Raw genomic sequence first — 21,318 nt, forward strand, 5'->3', positions numbered from 1 at the left:
CTGCGGCGTCGGCGGCCCCTTCTGACGTCATTGGAAGGCGCCGAATGGAAAAGGGGTGGGGAAAGGGTTAGAAGCGGAAGTGGAAGCCGAGGGGCGGGGAGTCCACGTGGGTTCGACTGTGCTGCGCCGGGAGAGGTGAATGGGTTTTTGAGGACTGTCCCGCCTGTAATGACGTCTTCAGGTTTTACGGAGGCATTAAACAAATAAAATTGGAACTGTAGAGGTCAGGCAGCGGCAGGGTTCTACCAACATTTATTTTGCTTGCAGTTCCATAGACTTCGAACTGAGCAATGGTGCAGGTTTGTGGTGGTTTCAAGCTTTCTCCAAAATGTCATTTCAGGGATACTTCTGCCGTTACATTTTATTATATTCTTGGCTGTTACATTCTCACCCTGAAACATTTAGCACCTATTATATACTAAGTAGACAGTAGTGGTCGTTGCAGCAGCAAACACAAAAGTGCTTGTAATGTGCGAGGCACAGTTTCACGTGCCTGATGTTAACTTGGTTACTTCTTAACCCTGTGTGGGAGGTCTTATTCCCATTGTACACACGGGGTCGCACTGATTGTCTGTCCCCAGGCCACACAGCTAGTCAGTGGTATAGCTAGGATATGAACCACATGGCTTTCTCCGGTTGTATTGTCAAAGTGGGCTGTCCACCTGGGACGTCAACTTGCGGACATTTTTGCAACAACTTTGTCTTCACATACAGTATTTTACTTGGTTCTCGTAACAACACTGATGAAACATGATCAAGAATTACCTCCTTTTTAAAGATGAGGAAGTTAAAAATTCTCAGTGGTGTAAACCCTCACTACTTGAGATCGCACACACAGTTAGGAACTGATAGAACTACAACTAACCACCACCGGCTCGTGCACCCAGCTAATGCACTTGCACTCTACCAGCCTGAGGAGGGATGATCAAAGGAGTGAACTGCTTATTCTTTTGGAAGGCAGATTATATGTTCATTAGGGCCTCGCCCAATGCTGTTTCTCTAAACTGATTCTTCCGTGGTTTCTTGGCTTTTGGTCCATTTAGGATGGTGGTGTGGCAGATGGTATTTTTCAGAAATGGCTCCAACAATATCTTCCTTCACACATTTTTCTACAATATGATCTTGATACTCCATCAAAACATGGAGTCTAATTCTATCATCTCCTACCTTGAACCTGGGTAGGCTTACAAGTAATTTGACCGATAAGAGTATGACAGAAATGACACTTCCAATGTTAGGCCATAAATGGGATGAAGGTTTTGCTTTTTTTAGGAAACACTCATGTTTGGAGCTCTGAGCTACCATATAAAAAGTTTGACTCTCCTGAGGCCACTATGCTGTGATGAAGTCAAACCACGTGGAGAGACCACATGTGAGCTCGGTAGACAGCCCTAGTTTTCTAGTCAACCCAGACATATCAATAAAAGAGCCTTTAGATGATTCCAGCACCCAGACATTGACTCACCTTCATCCAGCCTTCGAGGCTTAGATACTTCGGAGCAGAAATGAACCATCCCCACTGTGCCCTGCCCAAAGCTCTGATCCCCAGAATCTGTGAGCTTAAAGGGCTGTTTCAAACCATTACATTTTTAAAAATACTTCCATAATTTTTTACTATGGTAAAATATACATAACATGAACTTTACCATTTTAACCATTTTTAAGTATATAGTTCAATGGCAATCAGTACCTCACCACTAAGTTTTGAAGTCATTTTTTTTTAATGCAGCAATAATAATTGGAACAGGCTAGAACCTGTGCTGTATTTAGACTAGAGCCCATGAGCTGATTTATTAGTAGAGGCTGATTTATTAACATCTGGCTGGGCTTAGCCAGGTGTGCGCACCTGGTACATGGGAGTGGGCCTGTGTTTGAGTATTTGCCCCTGGATCTGTCCCCTCTCTGCACTGTCCTCTTATGAGCCAGCTGCTGCTCTATGATGGTGCCTGGTACAGAGAGGCACTTGATAAATATTTGTTAAATGGATGAATGAATTAAATAACAGAAGGTGGATTAGGACTCTGGTTATTTTGGGCCTGCTAAATTTACACTCTTTTTCTGAGCTTAAATCTGACTTTCTGCCACTTCACCCCATGCTGTGAATTCCCTTTAAAAACGAAAATCCAACAGAAATTGAAAGAGCTCGAGCTTAAGTAAGTCCATTTCTAAGCCTGATTCTTGGGGACACTGATGAGCTTATTTGACTTAGAAAACTCTCTTTGCCAGAGGCCAGAAAACGCATACTTGGTAGCATGGTGGCTCTTCTTAGAACTAAAGGTCCCAGAGGATTGGACCCAGGCCCAGGCCAGGGTCTCATTACACCCTCGAGCTCAGTGCCATGTGTAATTAGGCTCATAAGCATTATTTCTGAATGGCCTTGAGCACGGGCAAGGAAGTGAAGTCTGTGGTACCCTCCTCTCCCATTATACTAGGCTCCGTGTAAGTCTTGCCCCCGCTCTGGTTAACCCTGTAATATTAGCTAATCAGGATTTGAAGCAATAATAATAGCTACCAGTTACCAAGGGCTGGAGACTTCTACCACAGACAGATTTTACAGTGACAAAATCAGTTGTACCAAAATGAAACCTTACTTTTCTAGACCTGAACTTCATTTCCATTTTCATGAGAACAGGAACCATGAGGGTTTTGTTACCACAGTTAGAGCCAACACCTCGTACGGCGCCTAGCACAATAAATGCCCATAAGTACTGAATAAATGAATGATATCAGAATTCTAAACTGAAGTCCAAAGACAGTAGGCAATTTCCCCAGTGTCAAATACACTGTCCTGACTCCTTGCACAGAGTCATTTCCTCTGTGCCACAGTTTTCTGGTAGATCCATTCATTCCTTCATCTGTCAGGACTCTTTTGGATGCAAGTGACACATAGCCCAACTCTAATTGCCTTAGGCAAGATACGGGATTAATATGCTTATAAGGCTCAAGAGTCCAATGACATAAATGGCTTCAGACACAGCTGGCAACAGGAGCTTAAACCATGTCATTGGAATGTGACCTCCCACTTACTACTTGTGGCCTAGAATGAAAGCACTTGCCTTTATCCTTACTTCTCTCTGTCTCATTTGTCTCCTCGGTTCCGACCCGGTCACTGTGCTCAGGAGAAAGTGATGTTTTGCTTGGCTAGGTCTGAGCCCTGGGTCCAGCTTTCGAGCCAGGGAGGGAGTGAGTTCTTACAGGGAGCACATCAGTGAGAATGGGGAAGGGAGGATTCTCTAGAAGAAAATGGGGTGCTGCTAACCAGGAGTGCGCTGGCAAGAACTGCTGCTTATGACATTCATCAAACATCTTCCCTGCCATCTTTGTGCAGAGGTCTGTTGGGGAAAAGGGAGCTACAGAGATGAATATGACACAGTCCTTTCCCTGCTGTGGAGTTTATACTCTAATGGAGGATCAGAGTTGTATAGTCAAGGGAAAAATAAACAAGATGTGCCAACAAATGTGGTTTCGGCCACCTGACTGGTGACTCACCCTGGTCACCGTCCAGTTGTGGGGTGACAGCAGAGGTTTCTGATCATTCAGCTTCCACCAGAAACTGTATTTCCCAAACCCCTTCCTCCTTGATGCCACCATCATCACCACCTTTTAGAAAAACTACTTGCCCCAGGTTCAAGGAGTAGTTTTCTGTCTCCCTTCACTTCTGGGTAACACTTCAGTGTTTATCTTAGAGTGAAACTTCAATCCCATAAGCTTTCCAACTCAAGTTCTTCCTTGGTTTTCGGCTCCCATCTGTCTCCAGATGAGCAGATTTGTGGTACCGGGGTGTGGTACCAGGGTCCCCATCCCAGATGTGAGGCTGGCGCAGTGTGACTGAGGAGGAGACAGGCAGAGAGGTGGCAGGGAGCCAGATGGAGAACAGTCCCACAGTTCATGGTAAGCGGGGCCGGGGGCTGTCATTAGGGGAAGTATATGGCAGACGAATGACACGATCTAACTTACATTTTCATGTCATTCGATCTCCTGTGTGTAGAAGGGGTGCTGGGCAGAGTGAATGTGGGGAGAACCATTTGGAGGCTATTATATAGCTAATCTAGGGGGAGATGAGGTAACTTGGGCTAGAGGGTGGCTGACTGTGAGATGTAGGGAGGTGGGGAAAGACGCCATCTCCTGAGGGCAGGGTCTGTAAAAAATTGGTGGCCATATGTAATCTACCACAGATGAGAAGACTAAGGCCCAGAAAAGGGATATGACTAATCTATGACCACACATTATATAAGGGACAAGATGGGGTCAGAGCCCAGGTCTAACTTCAGTCTTACGGATTTTTCTCTATATCCACACAGGCTCCTTTGGAAGGGAAGGCAGACGTGTGTCCAGGGAAGAGTGAAGGCTTCCATAAAGCCCCAGATATGTTAAAATCAATCACATCCCTGCCATCCCAGGCCCCACCTAGGAGGCATTAACAGATGTCTGAAGGCTCAGGGGAGCAGATCCAATTGTTCACAACAAGCTGAGAAAGGTTGGATGGAGAAAGGATGGATGATCTCCCCCTTCAGGATGCCCAAAGAGAATGACTTGATTTTCAAGGATCCTGAAGGTGAGTTCTGGGCCCCTCCAGCCAGCCTTTGGCCAACATCAGTCTTCACACAGGTCAGGCTGCCTGCACGCTGGTCACGTGTTTGTCTTCTCCACTACACAGTATCTGATCCATCTTAGTATTCCTGGAGCTTGGTGGAGAATACATGCCAAGCAAATATTTGAGGAAGAAACAGAGTAATTACATCTCTGGGCCCTTGTTAAGGGTGGACTGAATGGACTTATGTAGTTGCATGGCTATGAGATTCATTGCAGAAGCAGAGAAGTTGCCAGGTTCTAATTAGTGTTCATTAAGTACAGTGTTTATTGTTGTATCACCATGCCTGGCACAGAGTAGGTGCTCAGTAAATATTTATTGAACGAATGACTGAAGTGACCGAGTGAGTGAGTAAATGAGTGGACTTTCTCAATCCCTCGCTTATGAGCACAATTCATACTCTTCTCTACGAAACGTTTGGGAATCTGTGAATGCAGAAACGTGGCTCCACCTAGTGGACACTTCAAGATTATGCCTGGTACTGGAATATTTCCCCCCCACTTAAAAAATTCTTTTTTCAATTACGGTTGACATACAATCTCATGTTAGTTTCAGGTGTACAACATAGTGATTAGACATTTATATACCTTACAAAGTGATCTCCCTGACAAATCTAGTACCACTTGGCACCATACATACTTATTACATATTATTGACTATATTCTCTATGCTGTACTTTACATCCCTGTGACTGTTTTTTTGTAACTGGCAATTTGTACATCTGAATCCCCAACCATTTTTCACCCATCCCCCGAACCCCCTTCCCATCTGGGAACCATCAATTTGTTCTCTGTATCTATGAGTTTGTTTCTGTTTTGTTTGTTCCACTTGTTTTGAACTGTGCCTTCTCTATTTGCTTGTTCCCATATCCCGCATTTTGGCACGAACCAACAAGTATGGCAGCACAGCCCTCCAGGTGAGCGAAGCCTATTTGGAGCCCTGAAATGGGAAATTTGAGAAAGACGCTGGTAGGGGGTAAAGGGGACCAGATATACGAAATAGCTTAGAGCAGCTGATGTGCAAAGAACACTGGACTGTGTCCAGAGGCCTGCCACTGGTTTGCTGTGTGGCCTGGGGCAGCCAGCTTGTTCCCTTGGAGCTTCAGTTTTATCATCACCCAGCTGTGTACCCCATGTCCCCCTGGGCTAATGCTCAGATGCCAACACAGCCTCACTGGACACGTGGGGACCCCATGCCCATGTTATAGCTGAAAAACTGGCTTTAAATTAAGTAAGGAGCCTGCGACCTCACAGCTAATAAGGGTCAGACCAGGATGTGAATCGGTATCTGTCTGATTCCAGTGCCTGTCCTGTTGGCAGTGCACTGTATCCCCTCCTTAGATGTTCTCTAAAGCCATTCTCCGGTCCTGTACATCCCGAAACTGCGTCTCTCCTTTTGAGAGGCTATACACGAAGTCCCCACTCAACGTCATCAATAGGTTCTTGGAGCTGCAGTGAAATGCCATCTAATGACACCAATTTTACCGTAGGCTAATCGATACAAACAAGAGTTAAGTTCCCATGGCATCTTGTCAATATTATAATGAAATGACATTGAATGAAACGATGTTATTCAAGGACGTGCTGTGTAACAAAAAAAAAAAAAAAAATCAAGGATGTGGCCTCTAGAGCCGAACTCCCTCAGTTTGCATCCTGATTCTACTTACATACCTGCTTCTGCTAACATGCTATATGTTACTCAGAACATTACCCAGGATACCGAGTATTAATATGTTTTAACTATAAATATGTAGTTCTACATATACATACAGGGGGTGCCAAAAAAATGTATGTACATGACTTGTATTCATCTTTTGTTATCAGTATATATTGAGTATTACAATTTTAATAGAGTTTTTTCCTCTCTTAAAATGTGTATACACTTTTTGGCTACCCTCTGTATATATATATGTAATTATTTATATATTTTAACTGTTATTTTCTGCCTTTAAACTTCCGCTGCTCCTTATGACATAGCCTCAAGGAGCTGTAAGTTGAGATTCTTTCATATTTTCCCCAGTAAGGTATATTTCGTTACAGAGACACACTGACAGGACTGAAGAAGACTTTTACTGTACACTTTTAAGGTTGTATCCCATTACAGGACAACCCTGCCGGTAGGGTACTCTGAATTAGTACATGAATTTTATACATATAGTAATTGTATTGTGAATGGTATGAGTGTGTTGCATTCCATTATTTGGGGGTAGAAGTATTAATTTCTCATATGAAAATATTTAAAAGAAACAACATTTTATAATCTCATTTTTGCCTTTCTTCATTTTTACACCTGGAACTTCCAAAGGAGACGTGACCTGGGTTTCTCTTGACCTGCCAGAGGCCCTGATCTATGCCAAGGTAGCGGGACTGGAAGAAGCTAAACCCCAGAAACCGCTTGGAGGACTCCAATTAAAGGAGTGGTTGTGCTCTCTAAGGAGACCCAGATGACACAGCTGAATGTAGGTGGACTCGGCTCTGGGATCGGAGCGATTTGAGCTCATCCCTGGAGACTTTTCATGTCGACTCTCCTGTGATCAGGAAACCACAGGAGGAAGTCCTGACCCACATTCCTTCAGAACCACTGGGTTTGAGGTGGAGACTCAAAGCCATCTCCCTAGAGCAGAGCTTCTCAGCCTCAGCACGACTGGCATTTGATCTAGATAATTCTCAGCTGGGGAGCTGGTCCTGTGCACCGTAAGATGTTTAGCGGCATCCTGGCCTCTGCCCATCACATGCGGGTACATCCCCCTCCCTCAGTTATGACGACCAAAAATGTCTCCAGACACTGCCAAGTGCCCCGAGGGGCAGATTCCTCCCCGCCAAGCTTGCACCTTGTCACAAGGCTGGCAGTTTGCTAAACCAAGTCCCAATCGTGTGGTTTGTCCCCCTGGTCAGATGTTTTTGGAAAAGGCCATGATGATGGTTTGTGGACAGAGGTAACTGGGCCGGGAGGTTGGCCTTGAATTATTGGGATAATTGATCAATTTTCCTCCTCCATGCTGCCCTGTAGGCAGGGCTTCAGGCTCCTTTGGATGAAAAGGATTGTTTTTGTAGCAGCAAAAAGGCCATGTTTCATTAACAGGGGTATAGGAACACAAGCTAAAGGCTGAAATTCTAGGAGTGGGGGCACTCTGTAAAAACCAGTTTCTTGCCCTGTTAGCGGCCTGTCTGTCCCACTTGGGACACAAGTTGCTTTTGACAAACCTGATGTATGTGCATGTCGTTTTATAAAAAGCCTTTGACTTCCTGTGTCATTTCCCCCCAGGATGGAATGATTTGTATCTAATGCTTGATAAAAAAGCTTATTCCTAAAGTTGTCAGCAGAAACAGGCGGCTGGAAAGGGTGATTGCATATAGAGTGTTCCAAAGCTTTTCCCCCCACAGTATCCCTCATGGTGAGAGACAGCAGGAAAGCAGCCACCCAGTGGGTAAGGAAATTTACCAGACATTGACAGCACGCCTGAGAAACATCTCACACCTCTAGTCAAGGGAGAAATTACTGGCAGTAGAAAGACACACAAAATGACTGTCAGAAGATGTCTCAGAGAACATGGAAGTCTTAAAATGACTTATTACAGCTGAATAAATCAAACATTTTAAGGATCGTCTCCCACATCCCACCCCGGTCCACTTCCCCAGTCCTGACCTTATTAGATCGTGTTTTCAGGCATGTTTTCGTGTCTCCTTTAAGAGATACAGACAAACCTGGTACAGTCACAGCGACCTGCTCTTCTCAGACTTCAGTGTGTTCAGCAGTCACCTGACCCCCCGGTTAACATGCGGATTCCAGGGCAGTAGTTTTGGGGTAGGGAGGGGTAAGATTCTGCATTCCCGATAAACTCCTGCGGAAGTCCATGCTACTGTCTGTGGACCCCACTTTGAGAGGCCAAGGAGGAGAGTGCTTCTCTTAGGGAAAGCTATACATGCTTACTAAGATGGAGAAATGTGATAGAGCAGAAAGCTATCCTGCTCACCGAAGCTGCCAACAACCGCGAGGGTGAGTGACATGTGCCGCTGCCACTCTTGGCTCCCAAGCCGCTGTTCAAGTCCCTGTGGTGCTGTTGTTTTTCATTCCAAGGTGAAGAAGCAGCAGAAGGAGCGGCAGCTGAACTGTAACTTCCTCACTGGACCATGAAAAGACAATTAAAGAATTTTACCCGATCGTAAAAACCCTCCATTGGCACCCCACCTACCCTCCACTACTCTCCTTCAACATAACTGAGTGACGACTGAGTCGTGAAATGACCCACACACAGTAGGTCTGAAACAAAGGCCGGACCATCAAACTCAAGGCTGGCATTTCTGAAAGCACCTTGAGGCCCCCTCCTTGCCGCTCAGCCCCGAGTCCACGTGCTAACCATCAGTTGTTCAATGTCCGGACTTCCTGCTGTCTTGGTATCAGAGCTGTTTACTTATTTCCTATAAAATATAACAAAACTCTGTGCATGTACTGGGCTTTCTCAATCTGCCGCAGGTTCTGGCTCCCCTGAAAACAGACATTCTGAAGATGAAGAGTCTGTATGTATAGTAGGAAAAGGCAGAAAGCAGAACTGTGCTTCAGCTCCAACTGACCCATTTTTGTAAAAACCAACAACCATGAAACATCCAGAATGCCTATGTAAGCCTGAGGAGTTTTTCATGGTTTATTCTTGGGGTGCTTCTGAAAGGTGGCAGCTAAAAGCCACCTCTGTTTTTGCAGCACACAAACTTGTTTTTATCGCATTCTCAGCAACAGAAAGCAAGTGAACCTCTCGACCTCCCCGTGGAGGTCAAAGTAAGACGCCGGGTTGGTGTGTGGCAGCAACTGGAACACGGAACGCACCGTCCTCACCCTCAGGGAATCACGGAGGCCTCGGTTGCAGGCTCCGCGCGCCTTGTCTGGTTTATAAGCTCTCAGAAGCGGTTGAGTCTTTCCCAGCTCTAACAAGGGGCCAAACGTCAAACCTCCCAAGGTCAGATTGCTTCCTGCCTGGAAAGAGGAATCAATCTGGCTTTCATTAACACAGCTGCTCCCTGATCCCCACCCCCGAGATAACGGAGAGCAGGTCGCGGAGGCCCAGAGACGCCCCCTGGAGTGTGCCTCTGGGTAAATAAATGACTCCCATCTCTGAGTTGCCCTTGTGGCGAAATCAGCTTTTAGGGAACTTCCCCCAGACGCTTTCTCTAGTTATCAGCAAGGCTGAGGACCCAGGTCTGTGGAACCTTGGCTCAATCAAAGCCAAAATTCTGAGTTGGGAAAGCTGTGGGCCCGTAGGCATAACAGGACAATCATGTCTCCTGTTTGGCCCATCGCCCTACTGAGTATGACCATGACAGTGGGTGACCTTGGCCCATCTGCCAAAGACGTGTGGGGGTGGTCCTAGGGCTGGTGGGTCCTCAGAGGCTATCTGGCCATTTCACTTCACAAGAGTCGGCCTGGTAGCTGCTCAGTCCCCAGGCTGTATCTGCATGTCAGGGAGATGAAGAAGATGGAGGGCCCCCATCTTCGTCGTCTCTGTCCCCAGTGACAATACCCATTAAATAGTGGTCCTTAGGAACCGAACTCTTACACCACTCAACACTCCTTTGCTCCCCAAACAAGACCCACAACAAAAACTGACATCCAGAAGACACTGACCTTGGCATAATAGCACCACAGGCACACGAGTAAACTTAGTCTGCGCCCATAGGCTTTTTCTTCCTCTTCTGAATAGTTATCTGAATAGTCATTTCTTTCTTTCTTTCTTTCTTTCTTTCTTTCTTTCTTTCTTTCTTCTTTCTTTCTTTCTTTCTTTCTTTCTTTCTCTCTCTCTCTCTCTCTCTCTCTCTCTCTCTCTCTCTCTCTCTCTCTCTCTCTCTTTCTTTCTTTCTTTCTTTCTTTCTTTCTTTTCTTTCTTAGCAGAGAGGAGAGACTATCTTATCCTCCCCACCTCTCTTTAAAGGAGGCATTATAAATGGAAGAGACGTGGCAAAGAGGAATCACACCAACGTCGGTCCCCATTCCAGCTCTGCACTTCCTGACTTCTTAGCCTTGCTATCTGCATCTCAGTTTCCCTGTCTGTAAAATGGGAATACACACCCTTGTAGGATTCACTGAGGACTGCAACCATATAGTTACAGCACTAGGTAAAGTGTCTGCCATGCGATAAATGCTCGATAAAAGTTAGATGTCACTATATGTCCAAGTCAGAGAGAGCAATGCTGGATTTTCCTTGTTTTCATATTTATGTACATTGCAGAGTGTCTTTCCATAGTAGGTATGTATAGGATTAAGCTGTGGTGGTCCTGTATCTGTCAGCAAACCGTTCACTAAAACCAACCCTGTCCTTTCATGCCAATTTCTGCACTCAAAGGTATAAAAGAGGAACACAAAATATAAAGGAATGGAAAACACACCATGCTCCTGCCCACCGAAAATGATCTCTCAGTCCTGTAGAAGCATCTCTGATGCAGCTCACAGAGGCACTGTTTCCATCACCTTGGGGACGAAATGTGATACCTGGCTGACAGTCATAGTCAATTCCCTACCGTAGAGCTCAGAGCAGGAGATAAACAAAAGGCTGGGGTTCCCGGGGGAGCTCCAGAGAGTGAGGCTGTCAAGACAGTGTTGTATCACACTGGAACCCAGGGAATGACCCCTCAAACTCAATAGTGCAGAAAGAGGGGAGCCGTTGGGCTGCCCTGGCCTGGATGGATGACAGAGCCACTGCTGGCCTTTGGGGATCTGAGGCTGCAGGTGAGGTGGATTTAACCAATCATTGATCAGATTGGAGGTGCAGCTCCAGGGCAGGAACAAACCCTGGTTTCCCTCTTGCTTCTCCCCTTGCTTCTCCCCACTTGCCAGATGACCCTATTCTGTATTTTGACAGAGCCCTCCCTCCCACCAATGCTACCAGAGTACCTCTCTATCACTTGCTGTGACAATGCACTGACATTCCCATTCTGTAGATGGGAAGGTTGAGGCCGAGAGGAGAACTCACCAGGCATTTGTGGCCAAACTGATGCACACCACATGGTTTTTCTCTGTCAAGTCTGGTTTAAAAAATGCCTAACAGATGCAGTGTTGACACGGTGCAATTTCACATACCTGGATTTCATTCTCTCAAAAACGGCCCTTCCCTAACTTGATTGCTTTACTGAAATCCATTTTTTTTCCTTTATAAAAAGAAGCTTCATTTTTCAGTGACCAAATTGCTTCTAGCTACTTTTTCTTTTCCTAGCTGGTGAGGTTTTGTAGACCATTTCTCTTCCTTCTGTATTAGATAAGTAAGAATAATGAATTGATCTGCTGCCTCACTAACTTGATGAGGATAAATAGGGTGGCAGGCTTTAATAAAATGCAGCACTAGCAAAAATGAAGGTCGGGAGGTCGTTATAAATTCTGCATAAGATGTTGCAAGATTGATCTGTTGTCTGAGGCCAAATAGATGACTAATATCAGAAGGAGAGAACTAATAAGGACAAAATCCCTGAGTTGTAAGGGACCTTTGCATCCTACACTCCTTTATTGCTTGAATCTCTATCAAGTGGTTGCTTTCCTTGAATGCTTCCTGTGATGGGCAACTCACTCCCCCGAGACAGCTCATTCCATCTTTGGAAGGCTCTGCTCTAACTTTTAAAATTTCTTATTTACACTTAGGTAAAATCTGAATCCTTGAAGAGTCCATCATTGGAACAGCTCTAACACTGTTGGCCATACTGAATAAGGCTAATTTCTCTTACCTATGAAACCTCTCCTGCTATCTGAAGACAACCGTGATGGTCACCCAAGTCTTTTATGGGCCAATCATCCCAGTTTCCTCAGCCATTCTTTCACATTCTGGTTATTTCCTTCTGATGAGGCTGCAGTTTCTCTGTGACCTTTATTAAGTGTAGGGGACATTTGTCATGTTCAAGGCTACCCATCATCTTTCTGTATTTGTAGAAATACCTTATGTCCTATCTCCCTAATGTAGCAGTAAGAACTGAAATTCCTAGCCTCCCTTGCAGCTAAGACACAGTCATGTGACCCAGGTCTTGTCAGTAGGATGCATAGTAACAAAACGCTTTCTGAAGAGAACAACAGGAAGAAATGGGAGCGTGCATACAGTGTAAGTAGAGGCAGAGGCAAAGAGCTTTTTAGGTCACGTTGAGCTCCTGATTCAAGGAGGGTATTGGTGCTGGCAGCAGTAATACAGAAATCAAGTTCCTGGTAACTGTAGAACTGCCATTAGTAATTTTTCCCTTTGTAATATTTGGTGGCAGCAGTGGCAGCAATGACCTCATCAGACCTTTTCTGTGCCCGGTTTTGTAAGTTATTCCTAAAAGCTCCACCTTTAAAATGGTTTCTTTAGCCTTCTCGACAATTGGGTGAATCATGTAATCTCTTTGAAGAAATCCCCTTTCTTCTTAAATTAGCCAGAGTTGCTTGATGCTAGGAACTCTGACTCAGACAGGCCTTGAACCGAATGTACAACTCCATCAGGGAACTGTCCAGTGCAGAGAGGGGAACCATCACCTCCTCATTCTAGCGGCCATGCTTCTATTAATGTAGCCTATAGCTGATGAACTCTTCTAAGCGACCACATCACAGAGCTGACTTAACATTAAGCTCACTGGTCAACTGAAACCCTCACATATCAGGGTCAGGGACTCATTCCCTGGTCTAAGGAATTTTTAGAAAAATAGACTTTATGTACTCGCTTATGACTTGTTCAATAGAAAACAATGTTGGAGCTTCCCTTACATCCCAAACCATGAAAGTTAACGTCTGAGAGAGATTCCTTTGAAGTGCTGAAAACGCAGTCATTCCCTTGACAAGGAAAGAAAATAATGAGGAATCCTAGATAAAATCCTGCCACTTTTTCTTCTTCCCCACCCAGCCATTCCCCATAGCACACAACTGGCAGGTCTCAAGGTCACCCAGCAGCCGTTTTTGAACCGGATGCTTCATTCCTCCCTCTACGCTATCCAGCTTTTTGAGGCGAACATGGAAGCAGCAGCTCTCTTTGATGTTTCCCTTCTCGATCCTCCTGGGTGTCCCTACCACTCCCAGGGGGCCTGTGTGTATGCAGAAAGAAGCCTCATAAAACAATCTTAAAATAAATAAGAACTTTCTGCTCTCTTTCCACTGCCAACCCTGAAGGAAAAGGGAAACATAAAAGTAGGGAGGTTAGGTGCTTAATGCCGTAGCAAAGAGATGGGCTCCTTATGCGTATCAGACTGTCAGGAAGCACCTGTGAAATAAATACATTTGATTTAGACCAAAGGCAGCCCAGGAAAACGTGAAGGTAGGATGGGGTTGGATGTGAGTAGTTCCTTAGGCTTAATGCAGACTGTGTGAAACCTCCACCTAGAAAAACATGCTAAATGATTTTCGCAGAGGTATTGCTAGAATTTCTTCATAGTCTGGGTTAGAAGGAAAGGCTCATAATAACTCACGAGGCTGAGGTCCCAGGAAGGTCAGGTGACGACAGAAGTCACAGGTTGGTCTGGTAGCAGAAAGGGTTTGAGATGCATCTGACCTCTATACCCGACATCTTCTCTTCTCCAAGAGCACTCCCTGGACCAGTAGCATCAGCGTCGCCAGGCTGCTTGTTACAAATGCTGCTTCTCAAGCCCGACCCAGCCCCACTGATTCAGAACCTGCCTTTCAGTGAGATCCCCAGTGATATGTACACAGAGTGAGTTTGAGAAACACTTCCATATACCATCAGTGAGGGGTTTGGAAAAGTCAATCATAGAAGGACCTTATCATGGAGCTGAAAGACCATTCAGCCCAGGTGGGAGCAGTGGACCTAAGAGATCCATCAGCAGCACCGCATTGTGAGACTAACCCCATGGGACAATCTCACTTGCATACTGCAGGATGAGGAAGTCATATCTAGCTCCCAGGAGACATAATTGTCTTCTGGGACCTGTGACAGAGAGTCAGCTGCCAGAGCCAAGCTGTCTTACTGCCGTACTTCCTGATGTGCTCATGTGTTTGGTTAAAGAGAGATGGGCCACTGGACCACTGCTGAGCAATAAAAAGGAACAGACTCCTTGATACACGCAACGTCTTTGGATGGACCTTAAGGGCTGAATGAAAAAAGCCACCTGCTATATGGTTCCATTTATATAACATTCTCGAAATGACAAAGCAATATAAATGGAAAGCAGACTCGTTAGCAGTTGCCAGGGGTTAGGGATGGTGTGTGTGTGGAGGATGGTTTAGGACGGACTAGAAAGGGCTAGCACGAGGGAGGTCCTCATGGTGATGGAATAGTGATGGTGGTGGTTAAACGCTTCTCCACATGCCATAAAATGGCAGCGCACTAGACACACGCGTTGTACCAATGTCATTTTCCTGGTTTTGATGTTGTGCTGATACTGTACATTGGAGGAAAGTGGGTGAAGGGTACACACGACCTCGCCATACTATCTTTACAACTTCCTGTGAATCTAGTTATTTAAAAACAAAGAGAAAAAAAACAAACAAAAAGGAGATGGTAATCATGAGGCCATCATCTGGTTAGAGGCAGCCTCATAATAACACAGCCTTGGAGCCTGTTGTAAGGCTTTTAAACAGGTTTCCTGCCTGTTTCACCGAAGACTTGGTACACAGAAGTACATTTTCCTAAGTCCTGCTGGATGCAATCCAGAATGTTCTATCACACTAAATGGTGTCACCCCAATGTCCTGACATGTGAATGTAGTAAGCGGAGCGTGACATGTCCCAGTCTAGGCTCACAGACCATCAGCTCAGAAAACTCTCATTTAGACTGGAGGCAACAGGAATGGAGAAGAGGCCTCGCCAAGGCCACCCAACTAGCTGACATAGCAAAGGACAATAGCTGAGATCTGGTTCCCAGCCCAGGGCCCCACCTGCCGCCTGTCTGTGTACCTCGTCTCCCAGAGGTTTGAGATGGCATCAGATCTCATCCGCAAGTTAACTCTAAAAAGCAACATCCAAAGAGCGTATCAATGATATCAGGGCATCTGTTCTAATTGCTTATTCACGCAGACAGACTGTCTTTTCAGATTCAGAGCTAAACTTGGAGACGCGTCTTTTCAAGGCACACTCGTTATCTGACTGCCTCATCAGTAATGGGAACTCATACGCGATGTGATTGCTGAGTACCAGTTCTATTTTTTTTTTTTCCTACCAAGCAGGAAGTTTAAAATCTGCTGGGTTATTTTTAAAAAGACCAAAAAAAAAAAAAAAAAAAAAAGGCATCTGTCCGAAGGCATGTGCTGCTTGTTTCAAGGCATTGGCCAGCTGGGAGGGACAGAGGCGACGTGAAGTTTCACCGGGGAGATTTCTCAGTGGAGGTGTGATGAGTGAGTGTCATACACTCAAGTGGCCGCAACGGACCTGGGCTTAGCTGCTGACTTGCGGACAGCAATTCCGGATTCTCCTGAAGTGGACAGCAAGTAGTTTGTTTTATTTGTGGATTTGTGACTATTCCCCTCCTCTCCAAAGGGCCATGGTCTCCAGTACTTGACAGTGGGTCTGGGACCGGCTCAGTTATTTGTGGGGTCTTGGGCGTTAGACTCAGTCATATGAGTTATAAATGTGCATCTCACATTCCTGCATAGATGAGGAGTGGGGAGAGCTACTCCCTGCAACTCTAATATTTAGACAATATAGTATTTATATGGAAGGCAATCTAGCTGACCTTGGCTTCCATTGATAGAAACATTTCTTGGTCACCGATTTTGTGTGAGGTACTATGCTGCAAACTAGGATACAATAGATCTTTTCTGGTGGAATTTCCCCACAGCGCCTGGATAAGTACCAAAACCCTAGAAAATCACAAACTCCCATGGGAATTGCTGTAGAAACTTCTAGAAACGAATGGATGGCACTCAGACATGGTATGTGGAAGAACAGTTACACGTGGGGGAGGGGCAGCAGAAGCCAAGTCGAAGCCTTTGTGTTTATGGGGGTGGCTGCACACACACTCCTTCTAGTGTCTCACTGCACATGGAAGGGGTGGAGGGGAGCCTTGTGGCAGGCAGGCTCCCCTTCCTGCCCCCAGATGCTAAGGGCCTTTGTATAGGTTTTCCTGAGGACTAGATGACAAAGCTGCTTGTCAGAGGAGTAGAAGGCAAATGCCGTAGCCTACACTTTGTCTTTCCTAAAGGAATGAATCAAGGGATTCCCCACCCTCAGGCGACATGGAAGGTGATGCACAAAAATAAATTGACTTTCTGTTCTCCTGGCCTGACTGGGCGATCTGGCCGCTGGCACTTGCCTGCTTTTGTCATTTCTAAAAGGAGAAATAGATCACGACTGCTGAGCAGCGGTGGTGTCTGCTGTTTACAAGCCTGACTGGCTCAGGTCTCCGGGGGCTCCCTGGGTCTTTCCCTGGCTTCCTGCAGGCCTCTGTGGATGAACCATGGGTATTAATCTCCACACAGACCTGGGTTGGGCCCAGGCTGGGTCAGGTGCCACAGGGGACCAGCTGGGGACTTGGGCTGACCTCAGTGATGATGACACCCAAGAAGACAGCTGCATGTCCTTCCATAAGCCCCATCCCGGAATGCTGTCACCATCCACGAGCATGGAGTCATACTGGCCCTTGTTGGGGGCCATGCCAGGTTGAGAACTTGTCTTCATCCCCTAACCCAAAAAGTTTCATCAGGGCAGAGAAATGACATCCGAAAATGTGGCCCCCTGCAGGCAAGTTAGCTACAGTAGGCAGAGGCAGAAGACAGCGGCCCAGATAGCGGCACCTGTAAGTCCTGTGCGTGATGGGAAGGAAATCTGAGGGTGGCAACCAGAGGTGCATGCTGACCCAGGGGACTAGAGTTTGCCCAGCCACACTCTGGTTGTCAGAGTGGATAGGTGGTGGCTCACTACGAGCGACACAAGGATCCATCTTTGATCTAATGTCATTTCTCCCGACTGTTTTCCTGTGGGGTCTCACTTTCCAGTCTCAAATGAGTGAAGTTCTTAAGCTCCAGCTGTTGGGTAAAGAGCTCACTCACATCAAAAAATGGGCAGAGGACATGAAAAGACATGTCTCCAAAGAAGACAAACAGATGGCCAACAGACACATGAAAAGATGCTCAACATCACTAGTCATCAGGGAAATGCAAATCAAAACCACAGTGAGGTATCACCTCACACCTGTTAGAATGGCTGTCATCAAAAAGTCAATCAACAACAAGTGCTGGCGAGGATGTGGAGAAAAGGGAAACTTTGCCCTGTCGGTAGGATTGCAAATTGGTGCAGCCACTAAGGAAAACAGTATGGAGGTTCCTCAAAAAGCTAAAAATAGTTTTACCACATGACCTAGAAATTCTACTTCTGGGTATTTATCTGAGAAAACAAAAACACTAATTTAAAAAGATACATGCAAGCCTATGTTCACTGCAGCACTATTTATAATAGCCGAGATATGCAAACAACCTAGGTGTCCATCAATAGTTGAGTGGATAAAGATGTGATCACACACACACACACACACACACACACACACACACACACAGAATGGAATACTACTCAGCCATAAAAAAGATGAAATATATTGCCATTTGGGACAACATGGATGGACCTACAGGGCATGACGCTAAGTGGAATTCAGTTAGAGAAAGACAAGTACTATATGGTTTCACTTATATGTGGAATCTAAAAAAACAAAACAAACAAATAAAACAAAGGCAGACTCATAGAAAGAGACCAAAAGGATGGTTACAGAAGGGAGTGTGTGGGGGATGGGTGAAAAAAGTGGAAGGGGAATAGAGTCAGTAATACAGTGATAGGTTTGCACAGTGATAGATGAGTACTACCGTGTTACTCCGAAAATAAGACCTAGCCGAACCATCAGCTCTAATGCGTCTTTTGGAGCAAAAATTAAAATATCAAAATATATTAAAATAAGACTGGGTCTTATATAATAAATATAAGTCTTATATTCATTTTTGTTCCAAAAGATGCATTAGAGTTGATGGTCCGATTAGGTCTTATTTTCGGGGAAACACAGTAGGATTAGTGGGGTGATCACATTGCAAAGTATAAAAACATTGAATCACTATATTGTACACCTGAAACTAATATACCTAATATCATATGGTATACCAACTATGCTTAAACAAACAGAAAAAAATTAAAAAAGAGGAGCTCACTCGTATACACAAAGGATGCGCGGCTTGGGAAAATCATTTCTTTTAATGACAGAGAAAGCGCACCAAACTATAACAGAAGCCCATCAGGAGCTGCCACTGTACAAGTCAATGCCCAGAGGCCCTGAACAAGCATGAGACATTCACAGGGAAGTCAGTCACGGTTAAGGAAACATCCACGCAGCATCTCTGAGGACACGGAGGCAGAAGGCAGTGACGAGTCACGCGCGTGCTGTGTATCTGTAACTTGGACTCCTCTGCACTTTTTGTTTCTTCCCCTTCCTCATTTGATGGCAGGGCCTGGGGAGGTTTGCAAATGACCAAGTGGAAGACAGGCCTTATGTATCAACATCACAGAAGAGCCAATACGTAGACAGACGTGGCTCAGGTTCTCCATGGGTCACACCCATGAAACAGGGACGTGAACATCTGTCCTCTGAACAGTGGCTCAGGGAGCAAGCACGATGGACGAACAGCAGCTCCTTTGAAATCTAGGGTCTGCGCACAACTTCCCAAAGGCATGCTAGGAAATAGGCTGAGCAACGAAAATTTTGCCATCCCAAAGGGTAAAAGTCATTCTCCTAGTTTTTACTGCAGGTACCTAGGTTTCAAATTAAAGGACAAGAAAAAAGGCAGCAACTCAGAAATTATTTGGAATATTGTGGCACTTCACCAATCTCTTTTGCTTATAATATATGGCAGAGCAAACGAAACCCTGTCGATATAAACTTTCATTATAGATAACCCTATACTGTACACTCTCGGAATACAGAAAGAATCCATCCTATCATACAGGTTTCATCTTTAAAAATAATCTAACATAGTCATATTCTCTGGCTAGTAACAAACTATTAACATCTTCTGAGAATACAGAGAAAACTCTGGGATTAATAGTAAATTCTCTGACGTGCTCTCCCCCCCACCCCCATTCAGCATCATCTAAGAACACATTTCTGCAAAAGCATCCCAGAATCATTCGTAATTAGGAAAAGAAATGGTTATGTTTGTTTCACCAAATGGAGTTTTAGCAAGAAGTGATGGAACATTTTTACCTTGGCAAAAATGAAGCACAAACATTAACATTTCACAGGTTCGGGCCCATGCAAATGCATGTTTTGTTACGTGGGGCTGTTTTATTCTCACCCCGAAACCACGATTCGCATGCAGGTTGTTTTCGACTATTAAGAGATAATTATTGGCAGTGCACCTCTTTTGTGTAACCATGATCACTAAGGCAAGATTATTTCATCTTGTATAGATTATCAGCAATATCTTGTCAGATGCAGGTTTATACAGTGTGGACCTGTGACGTACTGCTTTTTTTCGTTTTTTGTTTTTTTAAAAGAAAGAAAATAACCTCAAAACACAGATCCCTAAACACAATTCAGTTGAAAATGAACTGTTATGCCTTTAGAAATATATTTTAAACTACAAGGCTGCCCTGTTTTGGTAATTTTTTTATGAACATTTTAAAAAGTTCCCACCCCTAAAAATTTGTCAAATTATTTCCTCATTATTGGTAACAGTCTCACCAATCTGCTACCACGGTTGGCTCTTGCTGAACTGTAGCTACGAAGTCCTTAACGTGTAACGTGAGGTTCTTCAGGGCCAGTCAGTGCAGTTAAGTTCTCCCACTGTCAACCTGGAGCCCCAGCGACCTTTAGTTCCCAATCCATCCATTCGACAGTGGTCCCCGCAATGGGTGCTCAACTCCGCCGGCGTGCTTTCCGATGGCGTTAGCTTGGCTGCCCCATGTCGACCTTCAAGCTCTGGACCCAGCTGTGCTCTCATCTGGAGACCAGTGAACATCCTTTGGTTTTTTTCAACAGGAACCCATGGGAGCTGAACTTGCTTATTTAAGGGAAGCTGAGGCAGCAGAGGCAGCTCCGTGGCCCAGCCCAAAACAGACGCCAGGGGAAATTTGTATGTTTGTGTGAAGCCAATGCAGCAGGAGAACTGGAAAGTCCCCGGGGAGCTTTCCCTGCACTGGACGTTTCATACAATGGAACCTTTGGAAGATGACAAGTGGATGGACTGAATCCTGACGGCCAACGTCCTCTGTAAGTCCTGGAGCACGTCGTGGCCCGTTCCCTCGCCGTTTTTGTCATATAGGAGCTGCTTGAATGCTTCGTTTTCAATGAGGACCATCATGTTTTTGAGGAAGTAGCCTTCACAATATGCTGAGAGCTCTGTGACTCCGAGAAACTGCAGAGTGGAGAGGAAGCAGGAGATGGTTATATTTCTGAAATGTACCCTATGGCTTCCATATATGAGGTTGGTGCAAAAGTAATTGCAGTTTAAAAGGTTAAAAATAACTGCAAAAACTGCAATTACTTTTGCACCAACCTAACAGAATAATGGCGGACACGTATGAAGGCAGATTGACTGCAGAAGAGGCCCTGATTCTCCACCCTTTGCTGTGTTCACACCCTTGGGACAGGAGTCCGAAGCTCCTCCCATTAAAGGGCTGGAGTCTGTTTCTCCACCGCGTGGCCCTGTGACCTGCTCAGACCAACAGAACATGGTACCAGTGAGAGTTGCCAGTTCTGAGCTAGATCCAAGTGGCCGCATGTGCTTCTGGGCTCTCTCTCAGAACCCTGCCTCTGCCACAAAAATGAACCCAAGCCTGTCTGCTTGGAGAGTGACAGACCACGTGAG

At 45.4% G+C, this 21,318-nt stretch overlaps 1 protein-coding gene across 3 annotated transcripts in view; it reads right to left on the reverse strand.

The window, feature by feature from the left end:
* Nucleotides 1-18,694: 18,694 nt before the first annotated feature.
* The window catches only part of ABTB3 (ankyrin repeat and BTB domain containing 3), a 281,036-nt gene continuing 278,412 nt past the window's right edge, over nucleotides 18,695-21,318 (reverse strand). For 2 of the 3 annotated variants that reach the window (XM_033118603.1, XM_033118604.1), the window contains one exon: nucleotides 18,695-20,865. In XM_033118603.1, the coding sequence (XP_032974494.1) occupies nucleotides 20,656-20,865 (210 nt within the window). In that variant the 3' untranslated portion in view covers nucleotides 18,695-20,655. The remainder of the gene's footprint in view (nucleotides 20,866-21,318) is intronic. The other variant, XR_004424216.1, reaches the window with a different exon arrangement.

Source organism: Rhinolophus ferrumequinum, chromosome 10, assembly GCF_004115265.2.
Source record: "Rhinolophus ferrumequinum isolate MPI-CBG mRhiFer1 chromosome 10, mRhiFer1_v1.p, whole genome shotgun sequence".
In the NCBI taxonomy this organism is placed as follows: Eukaryota; Metazoa; Chordata; class Mammalia; order Chiroptera; family Rhinolophidae; genus Rhinolophus; species Rhinolophus ferrumequinum.